We start from the raw sequence: 21829 nt of genomic DNA on the forward strand, positions 1-21829 counted from the left end.
GAGAGTGAGAGGGAAGCTCAAAGTATGGTTCTTGGGGCTGGCACATCTCTGGGCTGACAGATTGCCAACTCTGATGTCCTACACTGAGCTAGACAGAGATGTCAATAGGGGCAGAAAGAAGCACTACCATCCCAACATTAGCAGGAACAATCTGAGACATGGCAAGGCAAAAAGGCAAGAGCTGTGGAAGAGTGAAGGTAATTTTCAGGTACTTTAGTTGTCTTAGTGTTGCCTAAGGTCCCACCCAACTCCAGAGGCAACATCATGACCATTAAGATTGCATGCCTGTGGAGAGTTCTCTGGCATCAGGGTGCTTCCCTCAGATTAATTTTGCACTGTCAGCCTTGGAGTGATTAAACACTGTAGCAGTTGCAGGCCAGAGTTCCTAAGAGCTCACCAAGCTCCAGTGTTGCCCTGCACAAAATGGCAAGAGGTCTCTGATGGAGCCTGGAGTACCATTCACAGTAAGTTATTTGACAGCCAGACTATCCTTTTTGCACCAATGTAAGACAAAACTCCAGCAAGTGATACAAAGTGGTTCTCTAGGGTCAACCATGGGCTCAAAAATTATTATGGTACCTAAAGAGGGGACTCTCCCTCTTTAGGTAAACAACTGGTAGGAGATAGGCAACATTATCAAAACGTGCTGTTCTCCCATCAGGCAATGACTCTTTTCCTCAGCTGGTTGTGAGCTTCAGAGCCACGCCTAGTACCCAGCTCACAGTGGGACATGTAACTACAGGCTTTCTTTAGAGCCCGAGAAGTGCTGACCTAACTGCACCCCATGACAAAAAGACATCCATAGCTTCCAGAGACATGGGCTCAACACCAGCAAATTAGAGCACCCAGCCTCAGTGAAGGCTTCAGCAGTCAAAAGCAGCTGTGGGTTTTCCAGTGAGTAGTTCCCCTGTCATCTGATCAGCCCAGATCACTCAAGACAGTGGTTGGCTCTTCCTGCCGCCCAACCTGCCTCTGCAGAAAGCGCCAGGTGACGGTGCTTCCTCAGCTGCTGCGGTTTGTGGCCTCCAATGTCTCCGTTATCTGCCCCCTGCAGCCTCTCCTCTGACAGGAAGCTTCCCCAGAGTTTTCCGTCACAGGAAGTTTCCTGTGGGGAAGTGCTCAGTAAGCAAACAAAGAGTTCCTTGGTACTATAAAAGAAGAGTGAACATGCACACAGCTGTGAGGAAAAAAAACAAATGCTGAAGCAGCAGAGGCAAGGGCACCAGGTCACAGTCCAAACTGTGAGGAGAATCAAGCTACCTGAGAGGTTCAGAAATCCCCAGGTAAGACCACTGTGGTCAAGTTTGGCTCACAAGAATGAAGTTTAAATGTCACAGTGAGGTTCTGTTTGACTTCTCTGAAAAGAGGCAACAGCCTTAATGTCACACTGAACACAGACCACAACTCAGGCACCATTTCTGTGGAACCTTCCCAGTGAGGTACAGGCAGAGGGCACACAACTGTCCCCACAGATGAAGTCACAACTCTAGTCTAGGATGAAGTGCCAAGTGTCCATATCAAGCTCACTCTGCCATCACCCAATAATGGGTTTGACACCCCCTGCATCACAAATTCCCTCTTGTGTAGGATCTAATCATGCTGTGTACACACTCTTACAAAAAATACATTTGTCTCCAGACCGGCCAGTTTCCTTTATAATAAAAAATGTGCTCCTTTTCTTTTTCTTTATGTCCCCTACTCTTTCTGCCCTTTGAACTACACTCATTTCCTTATCTGATTTCATATCCAGTCATCTCTTCTCTTCTTTTTTACTACTGCATTTTGTGTTAGCATCCTGCACCCTTCCTTTTTTGTCTCCTCACTCCTCTTTCCAGAAACAGATCCCCTGCTCCCCACAAGTGCTGTTTCAGAGAGCCGGGGAAAGACTTGTACATCTGCTATAAGCAAAAATAAAGATCTCTCAAAAAGAAAGGTCTTCCATGCTGAAATTCAGGCAATGAGCACAAGTTTCTGGCATCACACAGATTTAATACAACGTGTGGAACATGGCTTGTTTAGCGATTTGAACTTGCCTGGAAGTACCCACTGGGAAGCCTCATGCAGGGATACAGGAAAACCCTGCTGGAGGGTACAGGCTGGCTAGCAATGTCTCGTAAATCCTGCAAGGTACAGTGGGGTACAAAGTACAGGCACCATGGTCACATTTCACTGAAGAGGACTCCTAGCAGCTTTGGGATAGTACCATGTACACCAGGTTAGTCAGTAAGACGGACAAGAAGCATGGGAGTATGAGCAGAGGTGACCTGAAATTCTGCACCATTCTTATTTTCTTTGGTTTTGGTTTTGAGAGTAACAAACCCACTCTGATTTACCATTTGCTTACACTGTGGATTTTTAAGTATCTAGTTCAGGCTCTTCTGAGGTATGTGACTGCAAAAGGCAGTGCCAACTATTTTCCACCCTCTTCTGGTTAATTGCAGCTGTGGTAAAGGGACTTCTGCCAACAGACCCACAATGCTCTGTTCCACAGGAAGTCCTAAGATCTCTTCCTGCACAGGAAATTTCCTGTGGTCCAACAGACATTCCTCTTGGCTTTTATCACTCACATACATTTGTTTTGGCAAATATCTGTTCTTAGGAACAAGAAACAGACAGAGAAAAAGCAAACACTGCCACAAAAAAGAAAAAAAAAAGCAGCTATGGTTAGAGTAAGAAGCATGACCAAATTAACCTCTGTCACACATGAAAAAATATGCTACTGGAGCTAACTTGGAAGGTTTGCTACCTTAGACATTATTCAGAAATAAAGTCTGTTTGATATACACCGATACAATGTTTTTTAAGATTCCACACACGTTTTCTCTGCCTTTTAGAACAGTTTAATGATGGTTTTTCCTAGAAATGCGCTAAGCAGTGTGAAAGGAATTTTGGAGCTTTCCTCTCTTTGCAAACTTCATGTAATTATGGGCCAAGCTCTGATCTCCAGCACGTCATTATCAGCAAAGTTAACAGAAGGAAATGCTTAAAAAGAAATGCTTTGGTTATATTTCACCAGACACACCCTCCTGCAAATCAAGGACCTTCCCAATCCTAAATCATTCCTCATAAGCACAAGAAAGTTATTTTAGAAAGGGATGAGAATTCAGTTTCAATCGTGCAAACCCTTAAAGGCATGAACCCCAGGAGACATCAGATAAGCTTTTCAGACACCCTTCAATGCTTCAAAATAAAGGTAATGGCATAGGGGAACTCCTAGAAGTGCACAAGAGAGTAAGAGATCTAGATTGCATATACCCCCCTAAAAACCCCAAAAGGCACCTGTTTGTTACCTTCATTCACCTAAGGAAAAGTCTAAAAGCAAAAGGTTCAGACTGGAAAATCTTTTTCACTGAGAGGACAGCCAAGTGATGGGACAGGTTGGCTAGAGATGTGCAGTCTCCATGTTTGGAGGCTTAAAAGGCCTCAGAGCTAGCCCTGCTTTTAGCAGGAGGTTGGAGTAGAGACCTCCTAAGGTCCCTTTTGACATGAATTATTCAGCGATCCTAAATCTCTAAACGCACCTCATGACCATTTAAGTTCTCATTTGACACTACTGGAGAGCAGAGTTAGAGTTTACTATCCCAAATAAAAGACAGAATTTTTGAATGAACTTCAGTGAAAATAAAGGGGAATAGATGATATCCTGTAAACAAGTTTTATCAGATAATTTAGAAAACGCTTATAATTCCAAACTGTTCTGAAAATCCCTTAGCAACAACAGCTCCTTCTCTTCTCCCTACATCATCTCCTTTTGCTAGGCTTATTTTATCCTGACAGCAGACTAAGGAGAACAGTCAACAGTAGCCCGACATTCCTTCCTATAGGCTTTTCCTGGGGTTTCTCAGCCTGCACACAGCACAGAATCACAGAAAAAAATAGGTTGGAAGGCATCTTAAGGCATCCCCCAAATCCAACTCCTGATCAAAACAGGGTCATCCTGCTGCTCTGGGCCACATCCGCTGAGGTTTTGAGTATCTAGAGACTCTAGAACCATTCTGGGTAGCCTGTTGCAGTGTTTGATCATGCTCCCACTAGAGGAGTTTTTCTTCAGTGTAAATGGATTATTTTGCATTTCAGTTTGTGCCCATTTTCTATGTCTTCTTCACTTTTTTCCACCAAATATACATACTGACAAGACACACCTAAGCATTCTCTTCTTGATGGTAAATAGCTGCAGCTCTCACAGTCTCTCATGTTAGATGCTTCTGTCCCTTAATAAGCTTCTGGTCCTTCACTGGAGTTCCTCCAGTATGTCCATTTCTTACCTGCACTGGGAAAACAAGGACTGGACAAATCACTGCAGGTACAGACTCACAGGGCTAAGTAGACAGAAGGAATCCCCTCTCTCTACTTGCTGGCAAGGCTCTGCCTAATGCACTGCAGGATTGGCCTATCTGGGAGACCAAGGCAGAAAAAATTATATATTTCTATGCCACCATCAGAAACATTATATTCTACTATCAAACATCAGATCAGGTCAATCAAGAATTCAAACATGCAGGTTCAGAGGCAAAGCTTTTCCTTTGGTTTTTAAGGAAAACAGATCTCTAAGAATTCAACTATTTTTTCAGAGGTGATTTACTTCAGGAGTCTTTTGCAAAAGAAAAAAAAACAAAAAATTCCCCAAGGCAATGAAAAGACTTCAGAGCTAACCTTGCTGTGAGACAAAACTTCATTAGGAAGTCACCAGGAATGGAGTGATGGACTATGCAGGTAAGAGCACAGCACCCAGACTTCAGCAACCTTCCCACACACCAGGGAGATGGCTGAAGCTTCCTCCTCAAACACTTAGACAATCCAAGGCAGCAAGGAGAAGTGCTAGAGTTAATCCAGCAGGTACTACAGTAGATGTTTCCCACTTTCAAGGAAGGCAGTGTGACAGAGAACTGTCCTACAGTATAGATTAGGCCATGACACCAAGGACTACCAGTTGGACACTTACAGTGAGTTTAGTACTTACTTTTCTTCTGAACATCTAATAATGCCACAAAAGCTTTAGCGATATATTTATTATACTTTGCAATTATACAATTGCACCATTTCCTGGAATGTTTTGCTCTCTGGAGCAGATAATTTTTTATGTTGAAAGTGCCAATGTTACACCCTGTCCAGTAGAAGTCTTTACCCTCATGCACTTTGAAAGATCTGCTGTGGGCATTGTACAATCCATAGAGAACTTGGGATTTTATACACAAATTGTTCGTTCATATGCAAGTACCCTGGGTTAGTTTCCACACAGGATTCCAAGACTTTTAAGGACATTTAGATTTGTATTGGGATTTTATTTTCCCCATTACACCTCCCTAAAAATGTGCCTGACTTCTCACTATTTCCATTCTTCTAGCTTTCAGACACTATTTCCTCATTGGCAGTTCCCCATCTTCCTCTCCCATTCTCAGACAGTGAGACATAAAAGCACTGAAATTTAAACACATGCTTAAACACACCCATCTGCAAGTAAATACAAAGAAAGAGAAATCTAGTGCAAAGTAGTACAAGATGACTGCAGTTTTTTAAAGTAGGCATAGTATAAAGAAAAAATACATCAAGTAGCCAGGGTGATAACTGGTTATTTGATCAAGATCCATCTTTTAAAGCAGCAACAAATTTCTGCAGATCACCAAGAGCTGACGAAGCAGATGTAGACACACACACACTGAATGACCTCATGAATTCCATCAGCAGGTGTGAACCAAGAACATGGAGGCACTAGGTGCATATCTGATCTCACAGTCTAAAATGGGCTGACTGACTCTGAGACCTGCTGTGATCTATATCACAACAATATCCTTCTCATCTTTATCAGCTGCTGATAAATGCACATGACAGATTATCAATAAGCAAGAATTATTGATGTGGTGACCTCATTCAGCACCTCATTCCTGTTTCAGAAAAACAAACCTCCTCATGCTTAGAATGAAGATTATCAACCCAAAGTATTTCTCAGCATAGCCCCTGAATTGAAAGACAGAACAGAAACTGAGACATACTTAAGCGTGCTTAGAGCTGTGAGCAGCAGCCATGTTTCAAGAAGCTTTCTGAGAGGGGAACACAGTAAATCCTAGGAGATTTCAGCCTGCAAGCACCAAAATCTGCCTCCTAAGGCAGAGCTGACAGGAGGAAAATACTACAGCTTTTTCTTCTTTGTTCCTAACAGCATTTTGCTAAGCTAAAAATCATAACACCCATCATTTATGTGGCAGAAACTTGGATGAAGTTTAAAAAGATGACCAGCACCAGGGATATGGACTCCTGAATTTTGGATGAGCCTCTTCTGAGAAGCTGCAGAGGACATCCCCAGTGCTATCCAGTTGTGTAGGTACCTGCCTCTGCATCCACCCCACAGGGATGTGACATTATTCACATGACATCATCAGCAAAAGTCAAAACATTGTGTCTCCATGTTCAAAGTTAAATATGCCCTTGCACATGCAAAGACTGCTCATACACGCACCAACCAATACCTTTATAATGCAATGAAACAAGGACCTTGCCTGAATAAAGCAATGTAGCAGTGGTTTTCCTGCAATACACTAAAAAAATAAAATAAAATAAAATAAAATAAAATAAAATAAAATAAAAACCAGATACTGGACTATTAAATCATAAAGCAAATCACTGACACAGAGTTTATTACCACTTGACTTTTTTTGATCCCTATCAGGCTTCTAAAAATGTGAAGTCTCATTCTTCTGAGTGATACCCTTTCAGCTGCAGAGATAAGGTGGAAGACTTTTGCAGGAGCACAGCAGCAGGTGATTGAAACACTCCTTAATGGACCTCATCCAGTTGTGTTTATTATAATTTTCCTTGGGATGACCACAGCTTTCATTATTTTCAGATTAAAAGTATTTCAGAAACCAGGGAGAGGAAATAATGAAGACTCAGAGTTTTTGTAAGAGATATGATACAGCCTCACTTGTTTTCTCTTTATCTTGTGTGTATATCGAATTCACAATTTAATACCAAGTTCCTATGAGAGCACAATGAACCACGGTCAGTGTGTCCTGGGAGGCATTCAGACAAAAGCTAAAGGAACCTTGGCACATGTGAACATGTTTACATGACTTCTCTCTGCCTCATACATCCTTTTAAAGCTGAAAACCTTACCTTGCCAAGAAATAAACTTCAGGAAAAATTGCTTCCTTGTCCTTTTTTTTCCCCAGCTGCTATTACATTTGAGGAGTAGAGGCGTCACACCTATAAATCAGCCATTATAAAAACAGAAGGAAAAAACCCATCAAAACCAATTAAGTACTACTATCACGCAGTGGGGAATGTCTTTTCACTGCTTCAGAGAACACAGATGAGGATTACTGGATTCTGCATCTTTCACTGTCGATGCCATCTCTGCACTTTCTGCTCATCTGTGGCCTCTGTGTGCTGGGCAGGCTGGCTGAAATTCAGATGCAGCGCCACAAGACTGTGTTTGACTGGGACCCTGTACATATTAGCTTAATCAGAGTAAAGCTGACTTGGGGAAGCCCCCAAAAGTGATGTGAACAAGCACTTCAAAAGGCTATTTTATGTGTATCTCAGGGCAGAGTTTTATGAGCACTTTAGGTTGATTTAAGGTGGCACTGTCACAATAAGTAAGTCCTATCTACTCCCATCTCATATTCCAGTTTTCACATAGCTCCCTGAAACTTGTTAGTGTTCAAGTAGCTATACAAACACTCCAGTCAAAGAAATTAGCAAGGTAAAAGAACCAAACCCCAACTATTTTCTTCCAACATTAGTTTTAACCCAGAGGAATTTCTCAGTCTGAATATTTGAGCAACAGAAAAAGAAATTTTGCCAGCAGCCAGCATGCAGGTGAGAATAACAGCCAAAGCAGCAGAAGGGCCGACATTTTCAGCAGGGGCATTATATGACCCTGGTACACTGTATTTGTATTTGGTGAAATTGGAGCCTCCGTTTTCCCTTCTCCAAAATGAGCAAAGGTAATAACATTAATACCCCCTTTTGTGGGGGAACTCTAAAAGTTTTGCAAGTCCCTCAGCAAAAATGGTATTCCAGAATCTTGGTGTGAAAGCATCATCATAATGTACACTCACATTTATCAGCAGTCAAAGCAAGGGCTGCTACATTAGCAAGCCATCCCCAGTGAATGCTACTTTGGTCAAAAGCAAAGAATACTACCAAGGCTTTCATATTGCCTCTATGCCAGGTATAGACAATTAGCATGTTGCCAAGGTTTTCCACTCCTTAAGCCTGTGAAAATATGTCCAATACATTGCCTTCAGCATACCAAACAATCTATTCATAAAAGAGACTTAATCTCTTAATGGTTATTTGCTGAAGAGCGTCTTGCTGTGTTGAAGAGAATTATAATAGCTGATGGTTGGAATCCTTGTACATGTTTTGTTATTATTGTTTTACTGATGATTAAAGTCCTAACTGTGAAGGAAATGCCAGGGGGTGAAGTGACTGACAAAATGCTGAGTTCTCTAATTTTTTAATTTGTTCGGTTGACAATGGATTTTTCTTGGCTTCTCTCCCCCTTCTGATGCTGTACCATCCAGTTAAACTTTCTCTATCACTTTCCATGACAATTTTGTATCAGTTGGGAAGTCAGTACTTGGGAAAGCAGGAAGCACCAGCCACCAACAAAGTCTCTACTATGTAGATTAGAGAAGAGCCACTTTACATTACTTTGCCTCAGCCTTGGAATAACCCTGAGACACAAAGGTCATTTTGAGCTTTGAGAACCTGCATTGCTGTCTGATACCTCCAGGCCTGGAAGATACACCTGAGCTCACAGATACACCTGTAGTTTGTTTAATGTTAGGGGATGGATGTGCATGGACAGTTCTTCAAAGACAGGACAGATACTGTCCATTCACTTAGCAGAATCCACTGAATCACCACCAAGTGTTTATTTACAATCATTGCCGGCATGATTTGGACACAAACCAAGTCTCTTCGTGTTCCCTTGATCGAGCCTGTCCTCCCTTTTCACTGGCCTGTTTCCCTCATTTTTCCCTTTAGTCTATTCTGCAACTGAAATAAAAATTGATGTTTAGTGGGTCTTTAATGTATGCTAGATGGTTTTCATACTTATGGGTTCTGGAGATGGTGTTGTGCTGTGTGAAGAAAGACTATACCAATTAGGATAGAATTTAAAAAGTTTTAAAAAACCTGAAACACAACAGACAGCAGATATAAGCCATAATGAGCCCCATGGTCAAAACATTTGCATTCTGGTGTGTTTAAGGATATGGGAAGAGAGGAAAGAAAGTTGTTAGATCAGATTTCTCTATCGCAACCAGACCTTACATAGCTGAAGTAGTTCAATGTCTCAGTCTGTGGCAGCAAGAGAGGCTGAGTCAGAGGACATGGATCATCTCACTGGAACAACTTCTCTAGTGCAGCCTGAGATTGCCTCATCTGTATTCTTTAGTATCTCTGCAAAGATTCCTGTTTCAGTACCTTGTTTCTCTCACAACAAGCATGGAATGTGATAAAGCAGAACCTAGTCCAGAACAATCACAGCAACACAAGTAATAGACTGAGACTGAACTTCCTAATTTCCTTTAACGTTAAGAACACCAGAGAGCCTCATGTGAAAGGACTGGAAATGCTGGCTCTGAACCAACCCCAGCAACATTGTTTCTTTGTTTTCTAAAGCTCTCCAAAATACCTGGACTATGAGGACCTTATGTCCTCCACTTAAAATTGCTTACTTAAGGTGGAAATGTTAATGCATTACTGCACTAATTTTGTTGAGTCTCATTTTAAATAATCAGACAGCTCTCAACTAGCAACAACTCTGTCTTTCCTAACTCACCTCTCAATAGTTGCTGACAGCTCTGTGGCACTGCCAAGGAGCATGTTTTTTCATGGACAGCTACTGTCTTTTAATAGCCACCTCTTTGTATTTACATAGTTAGTAGTCATCTTTATATTTACCTGGAAAGTAAATAGTTGTAAACCTATGACTGACAGAAACCACCCAGGTCAGCAAAACACCACTAATGTGAAGTACTTCCCTCTTGTTACATAAATGTAACATATGCCAAGGCCTTTAACACAAAGGTAAATATCAGTACTGGTCTCAAATATTGAAGCTTAATTCTCTTTTCCTTTTACACAAGTTTTGCACTGCTGCAGATCATTTTCGCTGATATCCTTCTGAAATGGCATCAGGAAGATCAAACCCTCCTTTTCATCAAACAGTCAAATCAGTGTCTTTTAAAATGAATTAAGATTACATTGCCTTTCATACTATAGGAAACATGGTAGAAAATCTGCAGTTGTTTCTATGCCCTCGAAGAGGAACATGCAGCAAAATGCCACAGAGGAAACAATGTCAGAGCTACTCTTTCTGAAGTTCCCAGCATGTGCATTCAACCACTGGAAGGGAAAAATCACACCAACTAGTTTTGCTTAGGCTAGTAGCACCAGAAACCTTTTCCAAAATGCAGCCATTGTCTGTCAGTGTTTGCAGACTCATGTAACCATTTGGAGGATGGACTACAGAGCAGAATTAAGGTGTCAGCCACATATTCAAAGTCCTGATAACTACAAATGAGGAAACATGTCCCAGCTCATGTTTTTGCACTCTCTGTGCTCTTCCAAGTTACTGTTGTGTGCGCTACAGACTTTCCACCCATCCAGTGCTGACTCTGGAAACACAGATGTGCTGGGACAAGGCATTATGGGGCTCCAGCTTCTCTCAGCATTGCTCAGGGCAAAGGTACATTGCTGCATTCAGTTACCCTTCCTCAAATGGTTTTTCAAGGCAAGCCTGTTAGATAAACCTCTGTCAGTGCCTTTTGACCCACATCCCCTATTTTTCCATCCTCTTCAGACAGAATTATTCCTAAACCCTGGAATAATAGAAATAAGCACCTTTCATTGGCAGATTTAAGCATATTTTCTAGAAATTAATGTGTTTATCCTTACAAAGGTCCTTCTTCTAGGTAGGAAAAGCAAGGAGCATCATGCAATAAATTGTCACAGCCAGTAAAAGATTGCAGAAGGCTTGATAACCTGTAGATCATTAAATACAGCAAATGGGACAGTTTTTACCAATAATGCAAGCCTTGGGCAAATTCATGTAATTGAAGAATGACACATAAACACTCTGTTTGACAGTCAAATAAAGAAACCACATCCATCATTCTCCTGAGGAGTTTCACCAGTTGATAATCACCCAATAAAATATAAGAGTACATTGATTCATTTATATTCATTGACTAAGCCTTCAGAAAAATCAACTGTTTCTGCTGGAATAATGTGTTTTACACACAATTGCAAGTCACATGATGCCAAATATGCCCGTTTTCTATCCCAGTGCAGGTAGCGTATGTCTGGATCACTGTTTTTCTTTTTTTCACAGAGCAGACCAAAGGTCTCTTGTTTCACTCCACTTCTGGTTTCACAGAAAGCACCTCTGTAATTCCCTAATTCCTCACACAATCCTTTTGCTCATATCAACTCTCTCTCTCATCATTTCAGTCTGAATTCTAATCCCTTCCACAAATATACACACCTTCATTCTGCATGGGACACAGGTTTTTGCAGCAAGATATAACCATAGGAAGGTCAATAAATCTCAGGCTCTGCACACATCTCAGGCATTCTCAAAACCTTGACTTGGAAAACTCCATCAAGAACTCCAGATTCACATGAGCAGCACACAGCGCTTTAAGGCCACCAGGTTTAGAAGAGACCCCTAAGTGGATCTGGAGGAGAACTGGAGGAACAGCTGACTGGCTCAAGACTCGATAAGTTAAAGTTTGCTGAGTTGAAGTGCCTTACTCTGTCTGGATGTTTTAAAATTTACTGAGTACCTTGAATATTTTAAAGTTCACAAGAAAAACTTGTTACTAAGCCTCCTGAGAATTTGGCTGTTTCTCCCGTGCAACGCCCAGGGTAAATCCAAGTATCTTCCCCTAAAACCATCAAGCAGGCTGGGGCACTAGAGGATCGCCCTTCAGAAAGCATCCCCAAATTGAATCCTCTTTACACTAATCCTATTTAAAATAGTACCAGCTCCATCAGCTCCTCAGACTGCTCCACTCATTAATCCCACTGGATGATTCTTCTAGAATCCCCCTCCTCCAACAGCTACACATCTGACATATCCCAAATCAACGTGCTCACGGCCATTACTGGTTTTGGTTTTCACTCATGTAAAGGTAGATGTTGGTACTGGATTTTTACTTACCTTAATCACTTAATTATCTTAATTTCTGTTAAGACTCATCCCTACAATAGCCAAGCACCCTTGTAATAATGGAAACTATAGCACTGAAAGACAAAAAAGGCATTCTGCCCTTACAGGCATGACAGGGCCTGAGGTGAATTTATAGAGTGGAAACACCAGTAAAACAATACAGCCTAGTAGCTCACTTATGGTAGAGTACCTAGGATGTACTCTGGTGGGCTTAAGGTTTCCAAGTAAGACTATAATGTTATTTAAGTACAGCATGTTGCTGAAAGCTGAAATGTATATCATTGCTGGTTTGGTACCTGCATTGCACCTTTCACAGAAATATTTGTGGTGGAGTTGGAAATTCTTACTATATCCCAGAGTAGCTGCTGTCACAGGCCATGAAGGATCCTATGAAAGTACAAAGGAAAATCTTTAAAACATTAGGAAACACTTTAGACTTTCACTGCACAGCACTAACACCTACAGTAGTGTTGTGTCTTCCTTTAGTACTACCTCTTTGACTGAATGGTAAATCTCAGGCAGCAGCCCTCCAAACAACCCCTGTGGTTTGCCACTGCACACGTACTTAGCCAGGTACTGTTCATACTGTGTTAAGTAAATGAACAGGTAAGAAGAAAGGTGTATTTATTCTCTCTGTTCCAACAGCTACAGAGTATGCACAGCCCTTCAATGCTAATGCATCAGTGCTCATATTTATTTAATAACTCAGATTGTTTCTTGAAATTGTGCAATTCAGCCCATGGAAATTTCCTTGTTTGCATAATTCTGTCATGTTAATGTTGCTGGGGTTAAACTCAAAACAAAATGTTGCAAGATTACAATTTTAAAACTAAAAAATCTCTTATGGTATTAGTAGGAGAGGGCATATTTTTATGCTTCTCTGGTTGGGGGGGGGGGGGGGGGTGGTTTAAGCTGACTTCCAGTAAGGCTTGGAGGTCATTTTGAGTTGAACAAATTGCAGTCACAAGTCACAAGTCATGCTCTTCTAAGCATAAGCAACACAATTCCCAGAGCCTTAGACATAACAGCTAAAATGGTATTTAAAAGTTCTGGCTCATCTGCTCCCAGAGTTCCTGGACACTAGTTTAACACATACTAGAAAAACCTGAATTAGTAGCAATGAAATGGAGAAGTTCTATCCTACAGCTTTTCCCTTTTCTGACCAGAATTTCTCATATATGTGCAAAACTCCATCCTTAACCCCTGGACAGAGCTCTTTGCAGGCTTCTGCTCACCAGCAGATAAAGCATTATCCTGATTTTCATGGCAAATCCAACTCATTTACTGTCATGCTTGTTGTGCCTCCTTTGTGCTTCTCTTTTTCCTCTCTGAATTTTAGGTTGTGGCATTAAGCTGCATACCCTCATTAATGGCAAATAACAGCAATCAGCCTATGGCTTTACTTATTTTGTTATATCAGAATAGTTTAGTGTTTTCCAACCAGGGCCATGAATCTATAGCTGCTAATGATGTAAACAGGCCCACTGATGGTGGGTTAAAAAAGAAAGAACAAGGAAACGTCAATGGCATGTGCTTTTAAAACACTCTTTCCTTTCAAAATAGTTAATAGAAAAGAGCTGCTTCTAACTGGCGATTTTCATTAGTCAGTGGTACGTCACCAACGGCGTCTTCCAGGAAATGTGTAATCAGGGCACTCCCTCAACTCATACTGGATTTAAAAATAATAATAGTTATTTCATATGACTAACTTCCTTAGAAAGGAAATTTCCCTAAGAAAAATAATATTTTGTCTCTCTTAAGTTTTTCACAGGTATAAGCAATCTTAGTGTCAGTGTGAATAGAGAGATCCCATCCCTTCACCTGCTTTAAAAAAGCTGACTGCCTATCCCCAAAAACATTTAAACCAGACAGGTCACATTAGTCTAACTAGGCAGAGCTGAATCTCCGAGTCAAGGGAAATGCAAGTGATTATGGTTTTGAGACTGCTGAACTGAAAAGACATTCTGTAAAACGGACAAATATTTTCCTTTTCAAATTCTACTTTGTGGATTTCAGAAAGACTTTTAAGCTATTATCAAGAAAGCTTTGAAAGATAATTGAAAAAGTAAACCTACTGTCAATACCTGTTGCTTAGTTAGACATGCTTAAAACCTGTCCTGGAAAAAAATTAAGAGAAGCATTGGGGAAAAAAAATAAAATTACTAAAGACTATGAGGTGTTTGACTGTCTTATCTGTACCTTATGCTGAATTTTAATACAGGTCTTCACTGCCATGTTATTCATCTTTTAGTAAAGTAAGTTACATGGGGAGCCACAACTTTTTTCACCCTTTCCCTTCAAGTAACATTTGTTCAAATACTAAGAGGCAAATTTCCTGGAGAAAGTTATTACATCTTTCAGCAATTAAGAAGTTAAACATTTTCATACACAGTCAGACGTAGTGATTGAAAATAGGGATTGTGCAAGAGAGGAAACTCCTGTCCCTAATTTTCTCTTTCAACCTCAGTGTTCTCCATGCCAATCCACTTTCTCGTGGGAAGTAAATGCAGCTGGTATAGGACAGCCTCTGTTACCATGTTGAAATTCCAACACAGTGACTGCCTGGGCAACATACCAACCAGCACTGTTGCACACCTCATTCTTTCTCCCTCCAGATCCTCAGGAGATGAATCTATCTCAGCTCCCAGGGCTGCCTGGAAAGCTTTATTCTTAATTCAATAACTCTCTCAACACAAACATATAGATATTTAGAGGAAGTAAAACACAGTTGGAGTGTTTACATTTCTTTCCTGTTAACATTTCTTGCTGCAATAGATTTGTGATTGCAAATTACTCTGAGGTGAAAAAGGAAGCATTTCAAATGATCAGGACAAAATCCAGCTGGATAAAACACCAGTTACTGTCCTGACAACCCACGACTCAGAACAGTAGAATAATCTAAAGAACAGCTACCTGGAAGTGATCTTTGGCTTTCCTATTCCTTCCCAATTTTTCCAACACCAAACCTGCTGAGCTTTCACAAACATTGCACCTATTTCATGCTGCACTGTAAGAGAAGCAAACAGTTTCACAAGAAAAATGCCCACAAATATTTGGTAGCAGACAAACATATAACAAAATGAACTGTTCTGGAGCAGCAACATATACCATAGCTCAGCCTTCTAATTTCAAGCAGAAATACAGGCTACATGGAGGGACAGAGCTCAAGATAATGCCCTAAAACATCCTCTGCAACAGTAATAGCAGTAAGATACATCCTACCTCACCTCTCCAGTCTTTCCTTTGTCCTCAAAGACCTTGTACTGGTCTTCCACAGCTATTCCTGTGACAGGAGTAATTGCCTACAATTTATTTAAACTTCATCACGGCTAGGTTTTAGCTGATTAGAGAAATCCCTATTGACCCACTATCTCCAGTGTAAGATTTCCCCCTTCTGCCATCCCAGCAAGAATGTCTACCAGTAATCTCTGAGCTTTCCACATGGAAGCAGAAAAAATACCCCTACAGATCAGCTGTGTGGTCATTTTTCATGTCCCTTTTCTACTTCATTTTCTTCCAGCACTCTTTTGATATCATGCCAAGAACAAGCAATGTGTGCATTTAAAGCAATAAAAAAACCAGCACAAATTAAGTGTCCTCCCACCCACATTTTACTGGAACTCACTATCATGAAGCTGAACAATGATTGGAGCGGCACCTGATTAACAACACAAACCTCTGTTACACACAAAACCTTGGTAAAACTGTTCTGTTTTATAAGCAGTTCACCATTGTGCTCTCACTCAGATTTCCTCCTGGTACGGCTATAGCTGTCACCATCACATAATGCCACCTGGATTTTATTTCTGAGTTGATCAGAAGTAATTCTGTGTAGTTTTTGCTCAGAACAGAAAGGTGACAGAAATGAGTCTGGGGGGGAAGACAATGGGAGATTACAGTTCAGAAAGGAGGGATAACAAACCCCACAGCTGTTTGAGGCTGTGTCAAGCACACAAAGAGAAGTGCACATTATCCTAGCCTAAGAAGAAGGCAATATAGAAAGTACATTGACATTTCTGTATGTGGAGATTAGCTGATACATTAGCATGGACAAAGGCAAAAAAAAAGTATGTAGTACATTGATTTTAATAATTTAATGCTATCGAGAGGTGGTGACAGCATGAAAATTATGAGCTCAGTGTTTATCCACTTTGGGGTCCTTTGCATCTGACTTCTGAGTCATGTGAACCACTTTTTCCAATTTTCCTTTACATGGGTCAAAGACTTGTTTTAAAAAATACAAACAGAACCTCAAATACTTTCACTGTCACGGACCTAATTCCATCATATGCATTTTTAAGAATCTTCCCCAAAACCACAGCACTAATAAAATCAAGCAGTGTTCTGCCAGTGATTTTAGTATTTCCTAACTCCAAAGAAACTCACTAAGCAATAGAGAGGGATAAGACCTCCTTGGAACAACAAGGCACATAATACACACCAATTCTGGAGTCCTGCAAAGAATTAAAACAGTGTTAATAGCCAACCAAATAGCAGGCAGGGAATAAAGGCTTTCTCTCCAGGGAGAAAAGAAAATGCTGATGCCACACTTTTATCAGTGTGTGGCAGATCACTTTGTGGAACTAGGTGCTGCGAGCAGAATCACCCATCAGTTAAGAGACACTACAGTTGAGACAAAGAAAGGTAAAATGAAACTCTCACTTGTTTGTTCCCCCTAACCCTGTGCCATCTGAAATTATATCCTCCATCTGCAGGTACTATGTATTTGGCAACCCCAGCAGTCTGATCAAAGCTCATCACCCAGCCCAGCTGAGCTCACATCTATAGGCATCCCCTGGGGCACAGACAAGCATAAGCACTTGCCTTCCCTTTTCCACAGATCATGATGCAGCAGAGCAGGGAAATAGTGCTCAGTGCCTATTGAAAACAGCTTGAGCTCTCTGGCGATGCCTTCCCTCCATTGTGTCTTGACTGGGATGGAGCAAAGGTCCTTTTTTTCCTCTTATTTAACAGGAAACAGTTATCTGCAGCACTTCCTCCCAGATATTTTCACAACCGCACCGAGACATTCCTTACAGGCACTGACTTAAGCTTTGAGGATATCCCGAATTTCTCCTTGCCCCAACCACATCAGCAGCAATGGCACCCAGTTTTGAGAGCAGCCCTATGCCATTTCTGTGACTTCAACCCAGGGCACTCATCCTGCCAGTCAGCACAGCAGGGCTTAAACCAGAGCTGACTGTTCCATGGAGGAAGGAACACATTTAGCAAACATTCCCCGACCTCATGCCCCTGTGCCTGCTGGTTAGAGGGGTCTGCAAAAGATAGACGACAGTAAGCAAATAGCAGGGGATGAAGAAAGGAGGAGGAGGAAAGTGAGACCTACAAGGAGGAAGGCTGGGGGAAGGATATGGTCTACTATGGAGAATCCTGTCAGGATGTAATTTATTTTCATTCTGCGCAGGAGTATAATGGTGCACCGCCTGAGCTCTCTCAATAGCTGTTTTGAAGCAAACCAGGGCTGGTATGTCTTTAATTTATCATTTCATTATGAAACCGTTTCCCTTCCAAGAAGCCTTCAAGTCAGGAAGCTCTGTCTGCCCACACAGGAAATTCCTTTGCAGCAACTTCCCCAAAAAGGAAATTTCCCTCAGAAGTGAGCCCAGCTCATGCCTTTGAGCAGAGCTGTTTGAAGAGGCTCTGGCATGCAAGCCCTGCAAACACCCCTGCCTGCTTACAGCAGCCAGCACTGGGATCTGCAGCTCTGCCCTCACAGAGAGGACGCCACTGCACCCAGCTCCCCTCTCCTCAGGGACAGCCAGGAGTGTTCTGAGGACACAAGGCACTGGGTTTTTTACTCGAAAAAGAGAGGCACAAGACACATAGAGCTCCAAAAGAGCAGAGGAAGAGGAGGGGGAGCTGCAGAAAAGCTTTGCAAACCATTCTAATCTCCCACTTGAAAAATCAGGGGGAAAATTCTACACCCTTAGATCTCTTCCGATGGTATGTCAGAGATTGCACTCTGTCCCTTACATGTACCATAGGTTTTATTTAATGAGCTCAAAAACAAAGGAGAAGGGAGGGGAGGATATACAGCAGGAAGGGGGAGAACCACATTTACAAAAATGAATCTCACAGACATCTTGTGAATCACTAAGTGGGAGAGAGCCAAGAACATCCAGGCCAGAGTGAATAATGACATACGGTATTTTATGAAGCACCTTAGGAAAGGGGATACAGATCAGAAGCACTACCAGTCTTCCAGCTAGTTTTTAATTTACCATTTTAAATCACAAATAATACTGAATAACTTTTTTTAATGACTACATCCAGAAACCCAAACTGTTGTTTTGAGCAAAAGAGGAAGCAGAACTGAAATTCGTGTTACTTATTTACATGGATGTGAGACAAGCCCATAAAAGGGGCATAGGTCAAACTGGATCTTGGACTGAACAACAGCAGAAAAATGAAAGCAACCCTTTGAGGGTGTATGGGAGAAACAAATGCCAGGGATAACAGAATTGCATATGGGGGTGACTACAATCTACTGGAGGCTTATATGCTGTGGTGAGAGGCTCTCCACAGTTTGAACTTCAAAATTTTTCAAGCACTTGGAGCAAATCTGGTCCCTAAAGCTGAAGCTCCAGGAGGCAGCTGCCTGCCCTTCTCTCCCATTCCCCCCCTTACCAGATAGCTTTGCCCTGTTCCCTCGCCAGCTAATTTACATTACTTTTTTTTTCCCTCTCTATTGCTGCCCTTGGCATTACATTCAGCGATCCAGTCAGCTGTTGTGTAAAGAGACTTTTGTCAGAATTGCTTAAAGGCAAATCTCCCTACTTAACTTTTTTCCTATGGCCTCTAGCTGATGAGTTAGTTATCACCTAAAAGAGCCCTCTGGCGTAGCATATGCGTACTGAATATATATCTGCTTGGATGGCATCCACACTACTGTCAAATCACTGGAGATGGTTATGACATGGGGGAAAATACAAAAACTACCATACTAGAAAAGATCCCCAACCCATCTACCCAAAAATCTACAGCAGTTGACATATAAGCAAAAAGTTTAAGGAAACATGAAGCAATCTCTACTATAATATCTATTACTTATCTTAGCCTCTGGTAATCTGTGGTTTAAGGACGTCATGAGCTGTGGTTGTACTCAGGCCACTGTTTCCATACTGACCACACAGCCTATCCCTCTCTCCACAGGTTTATCTGGTTCCTTTTAGAGATCCATTCACACTTTCAGCCCTGCAAACATCTTCCTGCAATGATTTCTTTCATGTATTGATGCATTTTCGTTCTTGTTTCTTTTAGACATGCTGCCCGATGACTTATCTTGGATCTCTGGATTCGCTGCTCTGTTAGGAACTGTGAATAATAATTTCCTGGTCACCTTCGCCATACAAAGTATGATTTCATAGTCACATTGTAACTTTCTCTCTGCAAACTCATTCACTTACAAAACTATCTTTTCTTTAAACTGCAGGGTCCTATTTCCCCATCTTGTTTCCTAGGAATGGGAGGACTGGGGAAGCAGTCTTTTCTAACTAGGTTCCCTAGCACACTAAAAATGACCACGTGAATGAGACCACCACACCCTGAGTGGGACAGAATTTGAACAAATACTAAGCATTAAGACAGCTTCCTGGAAATTAATGAGCTTTAACAAGCCTGTGTCAGAACTTCAATTGCCTAACAATTTTGGTGCAAAATTGTGGAATCTCTGCACAGTTGCTAAACAAAGTTGAGTCTGGTGACTGACTTTTGACAACTATCTTTGCTTAACTCTACAGTCAAGGGACATTCACAGGTCTTACTATAAAACCACATGAAAAAGTCATGAGCTACTCACATCAATAATTGTTTTCTGCTGAACAACCACAGCATCCTTCTGAATGAGATTTCCTTGTACTGTGGTCCCAATATGAAAAACTGAGAAAATTATCAAAATAAGATTAATTTACTTTCATCCCAATTCTGAATGACACTGGGAACAGTTAATTTAGTGGATGACCATAACTTCAAGTTGTAATGACATGCAGGGCATTTTACTCATACTGAAAATGTCCCTGCTCTTCCAGTTGTCAGAATCTATTGAAGTGCGACTGTCATGATGCTCAAATTATTAAAAGCTTATGCGTAATTTATAGCTGGCCAAGAGATATGTTTTGTAAAACAAATTATAATCTTACAGACTTTCTGTTGTTGATGTTATATGGACTTATAAAACTTCACAGTGAAAATGCTTCAGAGTGGGGCCAAGTCATTTCAGGATAAAATTATCAGTGTGAGCTACCTTTATCCACAATAGGTTAGAATACTCTAATTATTTCAGCTTCCAAACTGGTGCCAAAACTGTTTGTGGATTAGACTTCATATTAGTACTCTTCAGGAAGTGGCTTACGGAGTGCATGCAGTAAGAGAGCATTAAAAACAGCTGACTGAGCCCCATCTATAATTTTAAGCCAACTTGGAGATTTCACAAGTATATTGCTGACTCTGTACACTTGAAGCAGTAAAAATGGACTGAAAGACCCCTTCAAACCTAGGCCTCTAGACTCATACACAGCCCTTGTGTGTCTGCTTGTTGTGGGGAGGACAGCAATTCTGAGCCTGCTTAGCAACTCCTGTGACACAAAAGGCACCTTCCACCATCTTCTGCACCCATTTTTTTGTTTCATCATAGGCAGCAATTTTACAACTCTGCCTAAAAGAAATGGTTGTAACACATTCTAAGTGCTAATTAGCTTCAAAAGAAAAAATTACAGTCTCTCTGCATAAAACCTAAGTACTAGAGCAAGCCTTCTCTCCGCACGATCTAGATATGTACATGCACATGGAGATACATGTATCAGATTAAAAAACCAAAAATTTCTCAGCTTTAAAATAAATTTTAATTGTTGACTCTTGTCTGAGTTCCAGTGGAGCTTTTGTGCACACATGTTCTCACTGCAAATGATGAAGCACCAGAAAGGCCATGCATGAGAAGCTGTGCTCTGAGGGTTATTCGGGACTAGCTAGATTCTCCCAGAACTCTCACAAGAAAATAATAATTATGGAGAACTCATCATAGCACTACAGATCCAACTGATTTAAAAGACATCTGGATTTACTTCTGGGTGTTCTGTTGAACTGAACCAACACCAGATCCTCTGAGATTCAGTCACTGCTATTGCACACACTGATAATGGTGTGGCAGGAGGCCAGCAACAAATACTGACTCCTTTAACAGCTCAGCTGCTTCAGAGGTCTGCCCACCACAAACACAGCTCAGCTCACTATCACTGTTACCTTTGCTGTTATTCCCAGTTCTTCTGCCTTTATTTCATTCTGCATGATTTTAAATCTGAGAGGGGGTGTAAAAATTGAAGATCTATAAATGTTCCAGCTCTTACAGACATTAAGTACTACCCCTTGTTTCTTCTTTGCTGAGCTCCAAGGCTTCAAATCCTCCACTAAAATCTACTGCAAGTGACCAGTTCACCACCACTCCACACCACACACTGCATCCCTGAGAACATGAAGTGGAAGTAGAGAATGACTCCCGTGAGTTGGTTATGCTCACTTTCAACAAGCAAAAAACCTCCAAGCGAACTGTAGAGTTGTGATGAGACAAGCCCCATGTACTTAATAACAATATTTGTCACCACCGCCGATTAGTATTTAAAGAGCAGTAAA

General features: G+C 41.3%; 1 protein-coding gene across 4 annotated transcripts in view; it reads right to left on the reverse strand.

Annotated features, from left to right (window-relative positions):
• LOC131592848 (transcription factor ETV6) overlaps nt 1-21829 on the reverse strand; it is a 124619-nt gene that overhangs the window by 46813 nt on the left and 55977 nt on the right. For 2 of the 4 annotated variants that reach the window (XM_058864665.1, XM_058864664.1), the window contains exon 3: nt 7111-7200. The exons of the other annotated variants lie outside the window; for them this stretch is intronic. In XM_058864665.1, the coding sequence (XP_058720648.1) occupies nt 7111-7200 (90 nt within the window). The remainder of the gene's footprint in view (nt 1-7110; nt 7201-21829) is intronic. 4 annotated transcript variants of the gene reach the window in all.

This window comes from Poecile atricapillus, chromosome Z (genome assembly GCF_030490865.1).
Source record: "Poecile atricapillus isolate bPoeAtr1 chromosome Z, bPoeAtr1.hap1, whole genome shotgun sequence".
NCBI classification, from domain to species: domain Eukaryota; kingdom Metazoa; phylum Chordata; class Aves; order Passeriformes; family Paridae; genus Poecile; species Poecile atricapillus.